The following is a 14,394-nucleotide window of genomic DNA, read 5'->3' as shown; positions in this document are numbered from 1 at the left end:
TTCCAGTTAAGCTGTAATTATTCTAAGGAAAAAAAGAAATACATTTAATAAAAAGACATGATATACATATCTCAGAAAAGAATATTGTGACATAGTTTAGCATGATTAATATTATAATCGCTGTGTAGCTCGATCCTAACAGCATATGTTTTTTAATGTACCTCAAGTCAAAAACATTTAGTAAAGCCACCAAATATTTGCATGCTGGTAAACCTGCCTTTACAGAAAAAACCTTCCCTGCAGACACTCAGGTGGTGTACATACACCTTCTCTGTCGTGCACCAGCAGACACTAGTGTTATTATCTAAGCAAAGACCAGCACATAAACCAGTTTAAAGACCAAAAGTAATGTGAGTGTATTGTGATGGTCATAATTCTGTAATTCACCAGCAGATGCTCATCGACCTCTAGAAGTGCTCGCTGATAGACTCATTAAATAAACTAAATTTATGGTCTTCCATGTCCAGATGTGACCCTTGTTTAAAAAAAAAAAAAAAAAAAAAAAAAAAAAAAAAAAAAAAGTTTGTAGAGTGGATAAAGTGTAGGAACGCGTATTTAAAAAATTTTTGTTTTAAAAACCTGAAACCAGGAGCCTCCAAAATCCTCAACACACTTAAACGACTTTCCAATGCTACAAAACAAACAGTACTGCAAGGCAAAAACCAAGGCAACACATTCAAACATGTACATTTCTTTTATTTACATGCATCAAACATGTAAAAATAGTGTAATTGGTATATAAATATATAACAAATCTCTGAGAAACATAACATAGCGTTATTACTTGATCAACATAAAAAAAAAAAAAAAGGACAGAATGGAATCAATACATTTTTCCATCAATTCAAAACGTATATAAAATCCATTGCTTTACACTTGGCTTTCCATCTTAATGAAAAAATTAATAACGTTCAAAATTTTGACTGAAGAACCTTTTGTCAAAATACAGCAACAGTCAAAGTCACTCTTGTGGAAGCGGGTGAATAATCTCCATGAATTAAACATATCACTTTAAGACCAGTTAAATACTTTGCCCGGTCTATTCTCTTTCCTGAATAATTCATAAGGAAGGGAAAAAAATGGCACATGAATACGTCGCGGCTGCTGGCTCTTCCCGTAATAATCACGGCTTTGCATGATATAACCTCAGAGTTGCTTGTCTGTCGTGCGGTTTCAAGTTTAAACATCGGCTGCTTTCACACAGCCTTGCCACTTGCAACTTTCAAGTATCGCATTTCAGCAGTGTTCACGAAACTGCTCAATAATAAAAGTTTGATATAGACTATAGAACATAGTGTTACACTAGTGTTTTAACAAAAGGTCTGCATTTGCATGAAAATCTAAGCTGTATATAGAAAAAAGAAGAAAAAAACAAACAAAAAAAAAACACCTGTTAAAGTCTTAAGTTGTAGCCAAGTTTCTTCATACTCCCTCCACCATAATAAATAATACTATAACTACTACCATCATTACTAATAAGGTGATTTTACTAGATTATCTGAGTGTACTGGTCATCTACACATGGAAGTAGCCCATGCTCCTGGCTGCATATCTGTAATAAAAGACAAGAAACTAGCCCTTGTCACTCGCAGTAGCTGTGAGCAGTTCCCTCTCCTGGCCTTCGCTTGTCCTTGTTACGGTCACATCGCTCGTTACGCTAATATCCACGCAGTCTGTTTGAATCTGCTCGTCACTTTTCACTTTAGTCTCGTTGACCGTAGCAGGGTGGCCGGGGCTTTCTCTCTCACCGCACACCTCCTCATGCGCTCCCTGGGACGCGTGCTCTGTGCTGAGCTCGAGCTGTAGCATCAGCTCCTCCAGCTTGCGTGCCTTGCGCAGCTCGTTCTGCTGGATGATGGCACAGAGGTGCTCGGTTAGCTGCTCCTTAACCTCGGTCTTCTTGTGCAGGTCTAACTTGGCTGCCACATACTCGGTCTCTGCCTTTTCCAAGCGCTTCCTGAACAAAAAGCAGGACAAGAACATTATAAGGAGAACTTCACAGAACGTTAATGTTGTTTAATAATGGAGGCAATGAGAGATGGATTAGCATGAACAGCATTCACTATTCTTATTCTATTCGAATGAATATCAGCATAAATATTGCTTTTTTTTCTCTGGTTAGTCATCCGGGTGTTTGAGTTAACCAAGGCTACAAAACTTACTGCAAGTTATAATACTGAAATACATTTTAACACAACTTAACACTACATACAATCCCTTTATCAGTGACAAATAGTAGATTCGAGTGTATGGTAAGCTGAGAGAAAGGGTCCGCAAAGTAATATTTCAAATTACTTTGCGTCTCTCTCTCAGCCTTGCGTATATGATGAACAAGATAAAGCTGATCCAAATGTTCTTCTCTTTCAGGTAGAGTAAAAACCAGACAAGGGTGAAGACAGTAAATATTTAATCGGCAGTCCCTAAATGAGTTTTGCACCTTCATGGGCTTAATAAAGAATTCAGATGCTCTAGAGGGCGGTATTTCAGTGAGGTAAAATGATAGTAAAAAGACAAAAAGGTCTTACTTGTGCCTTTCAAATCAAAAGGTGTTAAATAGTGAGTATTTCAAAATATTCTTAGCAAAATTAATTGTCTATACTGTAAAAATGCATGCAAATGTACAAACATATTACACAAAAACAGCAAATGGAACCCGTGCTTTTGAGCAGGATAATACTGTACAGTACAATATGCTTGTAATTTAACGCCATTTTCATGGTGGGAAACTGGTTAAAATGTAACAAAAATATGAAGTATTTACTTTTTTTTTTATGAAATGTAAAACTAAATCTTACCTCACTTCATTACATATCTTTTAATATGATTCAACCAAATAATAAAAAAAAGTCCTAGATGAGTTGAAAAGTTCACAGTTAAAATATTCCTTAGAGATATTGGACTTTCATTCTCATCCCTGGATCGGGAAACTGTAGCAAGGTTGTGATGGACTTTAAACAGGAAACATGGTGAGCACATCGCACACACACAACGCTGCTGCCAAACTTAACAGATTCAAAAAGACTGTTGTGGCCCAATCGAAAAGTGGACGTCTACGAACATCCGCCAACGAAGGCACAACCGACATGGTGCTGGAATACATAGTCCCTTATGTATGGAGACTTTTGGGACACCATGCAACCACTGGAACCACCTAACTACAAACCACTGTAATTTCACGGTCATGGCTGAAGCCCTGAATTAAAACAGGACTTTGTACCATGCTATGGAATACTCCAGGCTGGCCTGCTCGATCAGCCTCCTGAGGACACCGATATCACTCGATACAGAATCATCCAGAGCCTGGAGCTCCTTTTGGATTTTCTTCAATTTTACTGCTTCAGCTTGCGTCTGCTTAGATCTGTAGAAACATGGAGTTCAGGTTTAAACATGTGTACACATTCCAGCACATGGAGGACACGGGAGAACTTTTGTGAAGAAAGAACCGTTAAAAGGTGGTACTCATACTTTTCAGCAATGGTCTTAGTAAGGAGGGCTTTGGTTCTTTTATTCTTCTCTTCCATCACTCGCTGTTCCCACTGAAGGTTCTCCAGACGGGTCTTCTCTCGTCTAGAGCAATTAAAAACATTTAGAAGGAATCAGGTTATTGGGAGCCATCTGTGTGAGCACGTGGCAGGGATTGCAATCTTTTCTATTATAAGCTAGAAAAAGATGCATTAACGTGGTGAAAGGTATAAACACTTCTTCACTTGTACCAAATTTGAGTCAAACCCAGACCAGAGATGCCCGAGTGTGGTTCTGCAAAGCCCGAGTCCAGCACACTTCACAGATTTTATTGTTCTAGCACACCTTGATCTATTAAGGCAAGACACTACATGTAGAAATGGATTAATTTATATAATTTTATTCATATATATTATATATATATATATAAAATTAATAATTTATGCCAGCAACATCAAATCAGTGGAATTTTGCTTTCATTACATATGCACAAACATTAAAATCCCTGTATCTGCTCTTTCAGTTACCACAGGTGCACTTATTCACAGTTCACCATGGTCTAAAAATATGTAATTGAAAAATGAGTAATGAAATCACATGATGAAATCTTGTACGGTCCCATGCCCAGGATCTTAATCAACCCTTTGTCCAGTATAGAAGAACGAAAAAGCAGAAGGGTGAGTACAGTACAATAAACACTTCAGAGAGAGATAGAGAGAGACCACATTCACATAACTTATTATCATAATTATTCTATTTTAGAACTAATTATTGTTTTTAATGTCTTATTGTGTCTAATTTATAAATTAAACATTATCATAGATATGTACAGATAGTGTTCACTACTCTCCATGGTTTTAGGCATCCACTGGGGGGCTTGGAACCTATACCAAAGCAGACATGGGGGTCCTACTGGTTATGCATATTTAATTAGATAATGCCTCATTTGTATACATTCATCTTAATTTATGGAAAAACTTCCAATAGAAGAAATATTTATAAGAATATCAGGAATCAACTGGCTGAAAGACTGAACGTGATATCTATTGTTTAAAAAAAAAAAGAAGAAGAAGAAATTCCTTATTCTTTAGTAGTGTCTTGCCTTAACTGGTCAAAGTGTAAAATTTTGGATGTTCATGCACGGAAGCCACGTCACCACAAACCTCCCCTGCATTAGACTTACTAACAATTCCACTTCCTGTTTGTCCAGTTCCTTCACTGCAGATGGAGGATCTTCTGAGTCGAGCGGGCCAGGTTCTGGTTCCGCCTGTTGTAGCTCTTGCTTTGGCACTTTGTCAGGATTTGTCTGACAAGGAGCGGGTGGTGTTGAGGGTTGAAGCTGCTGCTCAGGAGATATCGCAGAGCCGCTGAGAGCCGCTTTGTGTTTAGCGGCCATCTGTAGAGCCTTCTCCCGCTGCAGCTGCTGCCTGCTCCGGTTAGTAGGAGCGGATCTCCGGCCGCGGCCAAACGAAGCGCCTACACTCTCATCTGAGCAGTAAAGTGCGTTTAGGTTACTGCGCCAAGCATCAATTTGAACAATAAACTTTGAAAATCAAAACACTTTTTTTAAATCAAGGAAATCTGAACTGGGATTACAACTTTTCTAAACTTACTCGACTCACCTTTCTGCTGCATCCTCCGCAGTTCTTCTTCTGAAAACCCAGCCCACGAAGCCATTTTCGCAAATATAACACCTTTACATGTAAACTATAAACGTTTACACTAACAAATGTCTGCATTTCTACTAAAGCTACAACGAAAGTCTCCAAACGTTTCACCCAGCCGCCATGTTTGTGTACAGCGGATGCCACGTTTAGGACCCACGACGGGACCCAAAATAGGTGTCTACAAATTTGCCTGCTCTTGTTGAACAGGTTATAATTGTGTGCGGTTTTATATGTTTTTCCCCTCAAATAGAAAGTGTGTACTGTGTACATAAAATATATTTTCTTTTTATACATAGCATTCACTGATGCTCAAGGCAACACGGTACATTAAGAAATTGTTAGTATTATGTCTTCTGGGAGACATGTAAATATCTGATTTAGCGTCTGAAGGGCGGTACTAAATGGGGGAAAAATATATTTAAACAAAATAATAACAATTTACACCGATCCTCCTGTTCAAAAGTTTACACCCCCCTGGCTCTTAATGTATCGTGTTGCCTTCTTGAGCATCAGTGAATGTTTGCACCTTTTGTTCCTCAGTCGTCCTCAGTGTGAACAGATGGATCTCAGCATCATATAGACACTGTTGGAAAGGACTCAAATGTGCAGAAGATGCTGGAAAAGCAGAGAATGTGCAGGACCTGGAGGATTTTTCTGAAGAACAGTGTACAGTTTAACTGCTCAGGACAAACAAGGGACTCAAGAACAACTCTCACAAAACATAAACACATCATGTCCTCGATCATCCAGGTAACAGCACACAGTGTTAAAAATCGAGCGTGTGTAAACTTTTGGACGGGGTAATTTATTATTTTTATTTTTTGTAAATTCAGCTATTATATTGTCTTGTGGACTATATGTTAACATCTGTTATGTGAAATAGATTATTCAGGACAGGACTAAATAAAAAACAACATGGGATTTTTATGATCAATCTTATTTTGTTAACAGTATTAAGATTTATCAGATTCTGCAAGGGGTATGCAAACTTTTGAGCACAACTGTATGTAGATAGATAGATAGATAGATAGATAGATAGATAGATAGATAGATAGATAGATAACTTTATTAATCCCAGATGGAAATTCACAAATGTAATGTCCCAGAAAAGTAGCTGAAGTAGCATGAACCTATTTATGAAACTCCTAGGACTACAGAAGAGTGTATATCTCTGATGTTCATTTACAAATTAATTTCCTTTCTATAATATAGAAATGGGGGAGTTGACTCACTGTTTTAAGACTTAGTACTGGGCAGTGTAACTGTATGATATCGATAGCACATTAAAAAATGACTCCTTTATGGGAATTTCACGGTAAATAACTAAATATTAAGGAAAGAAGATTGGCAGTTATTCTTCTTCTTTTAAGAGTTTATATAAGGATTTAATATAACAATTTGATAGCATGACATTCTTAATATCATGATGTCATCAAGCATTGTGACATATTTTTGTCACACCACCCACCCTGTTTAATTTGATGAAATAAAAACAGTAACTGTGATGAAACTTATTTTATAATGTGTTTGGTGTATTTCTTAATTCGTTCTTGGCGAAAAGTACCTTGGGGTCAACCTAAATAACACACTGGCCTGGACTGATAACATGGATGCACAGTACAGGAAAGGCCAGAGCAGGCTTTTGTTGGTATTGGTAACACTTGGTCTTGGTAACACTTGGTATTAATTGATTAATTTAGTGTCGGCTCCTGAGTGGAGCAACAGAAATTAATTTGCACAGTCTCTGCGAAATTCTAGGCTCTAGACATGCGTGGCTGGGAGTCTAGAGGGCAAAACTGGCCAAAATTTATTGCCTATCTTCCCGTCAATTATAGTGACACTATAATTGTGACATAGTGACAGTACTTCAGTGGTCTCCCTAGATCTAAATACAATAGAGCACCTTTGAGATGTTGTAGACAAGGAGAGCCATAGCAGGAATGTGCAGTTGACAAATCTACAGCAATTACCAACTGCTTCAATCATGTCAACATGGACCAGAATCTCAAAGGAAAGTTTCCAAGACCTTTGTGGAATCCATGGCACAAAGAATTGAGGCTGCAAAGTGGGGCCGTCCCGGTATTAATATGGTGTTCCTAATAAAATGCTAGTTTTTAGTGTTTTGCAGTGATAGTCTTGATTGACTTTAAAATGTATAGGGTTTGGAAGAGTCATTGTCAAAAGCTTTACACACAAGTAAATCTCCATACATGGCTAGCATCTTTGGGTCTGTTTTTCAAATGATGTTGAGTTGCTTTTAGTAGATTTGGCAACTAAAGATATTGGACATGATCACAAGTGGTCAGTGGAGATGCATTCAAGGCACATGAAAATATCAGGTGTGAACAGTTATATGTCTCAGATGTCCACTTGTCATTGGATCACCAAAGACAGATGTTAAGTTGTTATGTCTGAGCAGGGCATAAGGAGGCTAAGGTCTTTCAGTGTGGCTGTTTTATCATTCTTTTGTGGCCAGCCTTCTTTTCTATGCTGTAATCTGCTGGGGTGCAGCATGAATCCTATGGATAGCAAGAGCTTCAATAAACTGATCAGAAATCCCAGCATGAATGCAGGACTGACTCTGACCTCAGGAGGCAGTGATAGAGAAGAGAATGGTAACAATTTTAGAAAGCATTCTGAGCACTTTTTCCATGGCACGATATCCAGGAGCACCTTCAGTGTTTGGTTCATTCCACTGGATGAATCATAATTGGGGATCTTTTCTGCCCTTTCTTTCCGACACTACACTGCCTTCACCTGTCCCCCGTTTCTCAAAATGACCAATAGGATTCTTAGTAAACATTAATTACTGTTATTATCTATTAATTTCATATCCCATTCATTTTACTAAACATGTTGAATTATATGGTTTCATCTCATTTACCACTTTGGATTGGCCACTCTGAATTGCCCCTAGGGGTGGGTGTGTTTGCGTGTGTGTGTGTGTGTGTGTGTGTGTGTGCATGTGTGTGTGTGTGTGTTTTGCATCTAAATGTATGTTAGTGTTGTAAATAATCCTCATGTATTGGATCAGACTGCTGGAGTCAGTTGCTAATTTTGTTCATCTGTTTCTTTTGATTGCTCTCTTCACCTTTAGCCAGTTATTTTATTCTGCTTGTGGCCAGAGAGGTTGAAGGTCAGTCAAAGAACAAGCTCAGTATAAACAGTGTAAAGCCGGCCACTGACATAGAAATGTCAAACAGCCCTCTCAAATGTCACATTTTAGTTTCAGGGGAAAGCTCTGTGATTGGGACAGAAGTAAATGCAGATGTCTGACAGACTCTGTGAGGTCTAAGGGGCTGTTCAGGTTTAGTGGTCATTTAGGTTTAGTGGTTATTTGTTCAGTTCCACTTCAGTAGTCAGTAAGTTTTATCACATTTCAATATAATGGCCTTGATTGATTGAAGTTGATTTGTGAATATGACAATATATTGCCTGTTTATATTACACACACACACACACACACACACACATATATATATATATATATATATATATATATATATATATATATATATATATATATATATATATATATATATATATATATACACGCAGCAAAAAAAGAACCTTTTAAAGACAAAAACTAATAATAATAAAATAAATAATTTTGTGAAAGCCAATTAAGCTTTACAGATCTTTATTGGAAAGGGTTTAAACAATGTTTTTCATGCTTGTTCAATGAACCATAAACAATTATTGCACATGCACCTGTGGAACAGTCGATAAGACACTAACAATTTACAGGCGCTAGGTGATTAAGGTCACAGTTACAATAACTTAGAACACTAAAGAGACCTTTCTACTGACTCTGAAAAACACCAGAAGAAAGATGCTTAGGGTTCCTGCTCACCTGTGTACACATGCCATAGACATGCTGCAGGGAGGCATGAGGACTACAGATGTGGCCAAAGCAATAAACTGCAATGTCTGTAATGTAAGACATCTATGACAGTGCTACAGGGAGACAGGAAGGACAGCTGATCATCCTTGCAGTGGAAAATTACATGTAACCATGTGTCCCACCCAGACGTGATCAAGAACTTGCAAATGCCTTGGTGGAAGAGTGGAGTAACATCTCACAGCAAGAACTGACCAATCTGGTGCAGTCCATGAGGATGATATGCATTGTAGTACTTAATGCAGCTTTAGGCTACCACATACTGACTGTTACTTTAAATATTGATCCCCCCTTGGTTCAGGGACTCATTATTCCATTTCTGTTTGGCAAATGTCTGTGAAACTTGTTCAAAGAAATTTGCTGGAAATAAAAGCAGCTGAACGAGAGAGGACGTTTCATTTTTGCTGAGTATATATAAATATACATAAATATAAATATACATATATATATACATATATATATATATATATATATATATATATATATATATATATATATATATATACACACACATATATATATATATACACACACACACATATATATATATATATATATATATATATATATATATATATATATATATATATACATACACACACACACACACACACACACACAAATATATATATATATCCTGCATGAACAGGTCAGCAGGACTCGATGAAATAACAAACTAAATGGGGTGTACTGGAAAAGAAATTTAGTTCAGAGAACCATCTTGAACATTTGCATTCAAGCCACAATGGAAAAGAACTTGTTCCAACATTTCTGAGACTAAATGTCAAGCGCACCTAATTCCTTCAGCATAACAATGTGTCATTCAGTAGCACATTTTGGGCGAGCTAAGTTTTATTAGTGGTGAGCTACTGTGGTCGACTGGCAGATGCACCGCATGGAAATGTCAAGAAATTAAGACAGTAGGCTAACACTTTCGGTTTGAAGCAACCATTTAAATGTAATTTGAAGATTTCAGTTGACAGTCACTCATCCAGACCACCAAAGCACAAACTTATACTGTAAATGTGAAGGCAATGCAGAGACAGTTCAAGTATCTTTTGAACGACTGGGTGGCATGCGTATTTTTATTTTTTTTCTTGAAACAAACTCAAACTTTCCAATTTAGATGATGGCATAGCCCTCCCTTTCTCCCCCAGTGACATGACATAGTATTTGAAAAAGGGCCACCCTTTTGAGGTTTTTGGTGCCACCTGCCAATGGCAACACTGTTTGCTGTCTTAAATATTTTGCATAAAACATGGCTGTTTTCTTAAAGCCTTGCCTTATAATGATCACCTATTAATTCAGACATATTGGCAGCCACTTTGACAGATCCCATTTGATGTGCTGGCCCTTTCGCCCCAAAGGTGGAAGGTTGTCATGACAGCAAACCTCATCCAGACAGGGAACCGGAAGCAAGAAGAAAAACTACCACAGTGATGGACATACTCTCTCCCTTTCTCCTTACTCATTCTCAGTCACAGGCCATATGTCAAATTGATGCCTATTTATTCTGAATGTAAATGATCATAATGGACCTGGATTGAAGCCAAATTATGCAGAGGCCAATTATGCCTGTGTCCTCATAGTCATCCTTCAGCAGTGGTTAACAAACTCTGATAAATCAAGCACTGTAAAATGTGTCTGTAAAAGAAAGAAACTGACTGCACCTTCAACTAGCACACTTAGTGAACCAAAACAATACGCATTTCTCAGGAGCTTTAAAAGGCAGATGCATGGGTGATCCATTTGGTGGCCAATTATTTATAGATAATCACAGAAGAACCTGAGACATGACAGTTGCATTGGCCTCCAGATGGCAAGGACAAGTGACTATACACTGTGACAATGTGACGGTTTAAATGGAAATTCTGTTAAGGTGGACCCAAAGGCCTGGACTGAACCATACTCAAATTATGTCAGTATTCACCCTCTTATGTAAACTGACCCATGTTATGGTTCATAAGTTAAAACGTGAGGGGGAAGAATGGCAAGTGTGCGTGAGAGCATGTCCTATACACAGACCAGGAGCGGAATAAATCCTCCATTTAAAAAAAAAAAAAAAAAAAAGTTCAAATGTGTTTCTATGTAGAGGGAAGGCAATTCTTAAAAAAAAAAATGCTGCCTGGGTGGATTGTCCCCTAGGGAGAGATATATTTATGCAAGACAAGCATGATTTTATACCACAGGCATCTGTATTAACATAACCATTTGCTTTTACCGCTGACTGAAATAACATGCTAGAGGCCAGTCATGATCTTTTATTAAACGTAGAGACCTATCTAAGAAATAGATGAGAACAAAGCCACAAGATCTCCCAACACCTCTGAGACAGCGCCAGATTCACCCCCTAAAATTGGATAGTCAGGAATAGTTCTCATGAACATAATGTACTGTAGCCTTGTTAATCATACGAGGTGGCTCCCTCAAAGCAAAGCCGATAGGAAAACATGATGCATTACGTGCAATACTGCCAAAGGACATTCCTCCAGCCAAAAGCAACATATTTCCTAAAACGCCAGCTGCAGACTCCAATACCCAGAACTATTTATTACTTGACTAAGACGAATTCCCATGTGAAATGTCTTGAAGTTTTGAATTATGTAAAGAAAAGCGGAGGGAAGCTCTACTGTACAGTCTTTAGGTGGATATATTTGAAAGCAGGCTGTGTCATTAGGAATAATCACGGCTGGGTATAAATAACGGTTAATTAGGTAGGAGTCAGCAAAGGCTTAGCAAGTGCACATGGTGCCCTTTCTTTGACTTGATGCCATCAATAAAAACACACTTTGTGTAATCAGGCAGGAAACATGAAGGAAAGAAAAACATCCAACCTGAGGAGCCGACCTTAAGGAATGGAGGGTGGGGGTCAAGCTGGGGATGATTAGGGGTCAGAGAGGTCACTGCACTTGGGTTGAACTCAGGGCAAATCTAATGGCTTGTTCAAGGCAGTTGAGATGCTCAGACTTACCCACACATCTGATCACTCCTCCCTGCATTTGTGGTCAGGACTCCAGCTGTGACCCCTGAGCTGCCCATCTGCAAAGAGTTTATGTTGCCCAGACAAAGTCTATATGATGTCATGCACTGATTAAATACTTTTTTTTTTTTTTGCAATTTGCGTATATTTATTTGATGTTGTACTTATATACTGTTTGCAGAATATAAGTAAGATTCAAGGTGCTTTATTGAAATGGATTTCACTGCCTGTAGAGTTTAATGCTGAATAAACAGTGTAGGTTTTCATTGCAATTTCTTTATGTTTCTCTCTTTTTTTACACACACACACACACACACACACAAAGAGAGAGAGAGAGGGTTGGTCTCTCCTTTAACCCAGCCAATATCTGTCATACTACAGATATTTCACTAATCTCATCACTGAGACACTCACTCCTCCCTACAGTTATCTGGCCCTGCGTTCACTAACACTCTTAGCATTAACAATTACATCCAAAATCACATTCTTCCCATTTCTGCTGCCTTCACTCACACAGAAAACCTAACCCAGATTAATCTGAGTGAACTCAGTGAACACCAGTTTGGGAATAAGCTTCTCCATTATCTCTGTGTTGACATCAGTTCAGCAGGTGATTTAGTTGGAAGTTGTTCAGTCTCTCATCAAACCTTTTACACACAACCCTGCAGCACACATCTGGATTTGAGTGACCACAGTCAAGTGAATATGCACTGGGCCAAACATAGCATGAAAGATCAACAATAAGGTTTATAAATGCACGTTCATGCTTGTCCTATACTCTTCTACATTCCTATTTTCTGAAAGGGAAACTCTCTGTAGGGTTCTACATAGGGTTCCTCCAACCTGAAGAACCCTTTGTACTGCAAAAATATTTAATAAATTGAATGTATTTTGAATAATGATGAACATTTCTCATTACAGAAAGAATATATGCTTCTTCAGCCTGTTTGCAGACATTGCAAGCTGTTCTAATAGCAGAAACAATGCCAGTTATGGTTTTGGAAACAGTGCATTCTAACTAGACTCTAAATTATTGGTTTATTAAAGGTAATTGGACTTTAAGATTAAGTAAGTTAGTGTAAGCCTACATATATCTGTCTCATTAGACATGAACTATATTAAACAATGTCAGTTGTAAGTATGACATATATACAGCGTGTGCTGTGCTACATCTTTATATCCTTATGCTATATTTTTTAATACTTTTCAAAAATATTTTTCCTTTTTCTATCTGTTTACAAGTAAATTCCGGTCTAGGTAAATTCTATTTTGCTTTGTAACTTGATTTGTTCTAGCAGTAAATGCTTGAAATAAGTAGCATTATCTGCCAATAAAACCAGACTAATATGACTAATGTCTAGAAATGTGTTTAATAAAGTGTAAAAAAAAAAAAAATGTATATATTTATTCTGTCATAGTATCATAATTGCAAAAATAACATTTTTGCGAGTGAAAATATCTTGAATATAGTCAAATGTATCTACTATTACATATTACAAAATGACCGAATATAAGATTATTTAACCAATTCTTAGGCATTTTTTACTTGTTTCAAGCTTTAAATGTTCATATTCTATTGGCAGATCATTTTGTTTCTTTCTAGAAATAAATGTTTTTAATAAAATTCTCTTTATTATCTCTAGAATTAGTAAACTTACAAAATGACCTGCAAATTGAACAAGTCTAGTATTAGAAAATATCTAGAGATATGTTTAACAATCTTCTATTTGGTTTATTGTAATCTTATCATAGGAAACACTACATACATTTGATTACATTGAAGATATTGTAACTGGATAAAATGTCTGAGCTTTCTATTGTGTTTTGCAGTGTTTGCTGCTAAAAAAAAAAAGAACCCTTTTCTCTGTTATTTGAATTCTTAAATGTAACTTCTTACATTCTGAAAGTTATAACAGATACATGGAAGTTCTATACCAAGTACAAGTACAAAATTTCAATCGAATTGTTTTATTTTCTGTGGTTTATCGTTTTTCCTAAGCCAACAGTTCCAGTGTTGACACCAACTGTCAGTATGAGACGTTCCAGGAACGCACATTTGGGCCATGTTCCATGAAGGGAAGATTGCATTTGAAAAAGAAATGAATAGGTTTAATCTGATATCTCTTCAGAACCAATATGGTACCCTGCATGACTCCACTCCATGCAGTGGCTTCCACTTTCCAGTCTTCCTACCTGTCTGTAAAGATAAATTGCCTTGTCAAAGGTTGTCTGACACGTGAGAAAAGCAACGATTCATATTGTTTTCCGCTATTAGGGAAAGACGGATGATCCAAGCACCATTAGGATACAGGATATGATGTGTCATTAAAGATCTTAGACAGATGTACAGAGGCTTTTTCACCTTTTTGATCTGCCACATTAGT

General features: G+C 37.4%; 1 protein-coding gene across 2 annotated transcripts; it reads right to left on the bottom strand.

Annotated features, from left to right (window-relative positions):
* Positions 1–675: 675 nt before the first annotated feature.
* Positions 676–5,284, bottom strand: gorab (golgin, rab6-interacting). Of its 2 annotated transcripts, none has more exons than XM_017456668.3 (5): positions 5,076–5,284; positions 4,650–4,950; positions 3,466–3,567; positions 3,218–3,358; positions 676–1,957 (listed from the first exon to the last, which is right to left on the bottom strand). In XM_017456668.3, exons 1-5 carry the CDS (start codon positions 5,137–5,139, stop codon positions 1,573–1,575), a joined length of 993 nt encoding a protein of 330 aa, XP_017312157.1. In that variant the 5' UTR covers positions 5,140–5,284; the 3' UTR covers positions 676–1,572. The 2 variants fall into 2 exon arrangements, with proteins under 2 accessions (XP_017312157.1, XP_017312158.1); XM_017456669.3 differs by having other exon boundaries at positions 5,085–5,283.
* Positions 5,285–14,394: the final 9,110 nt, after the last annotated feature.

Source organism: Ictalurus punctatus, chromosome 25, assembly GCF_001660625.3.
Source record: "Ictalurus punctatus breed USDA103 chromosome 25, Coco_2.0, whole genome shotgun sequence".
NCBI classification, from domain to species: Eukaryota; Metazoa; Chordata; class Actinopteri; order Siluriformes; family Ictaluridae; genus Ictalurus; species Ictalurus punctatus.
This window is presented reverse-complemented; position numbering and strand designations above follow the sequence as displayed.

Bases quoted from the DNA above. Each gene is read 5' to 3' on its own strand.
- gorab (XM_017456668.3), bottom strand. From the start codon at position 5,139: ATGGCTTCGTGGGCTGGGTTTTCAGAAGAAGAACTGCGGAGGATGCAG. The intron at 4,951-5,075 runs GTAAGTTTAGAA...TTTACTGCTCAG, and splicing joins GCAGCAGAAAGGTGAGTCGA to ATGAGAGTGTAGGCGCTTCG. The intron at 1,958-3,217 runs GTACAAAGTCCT...CTTTTTGTTCAG, and splicing joins CTGGAGTATTCCATAGCATG to GAAGCGCTTGGAAAAGGCAG.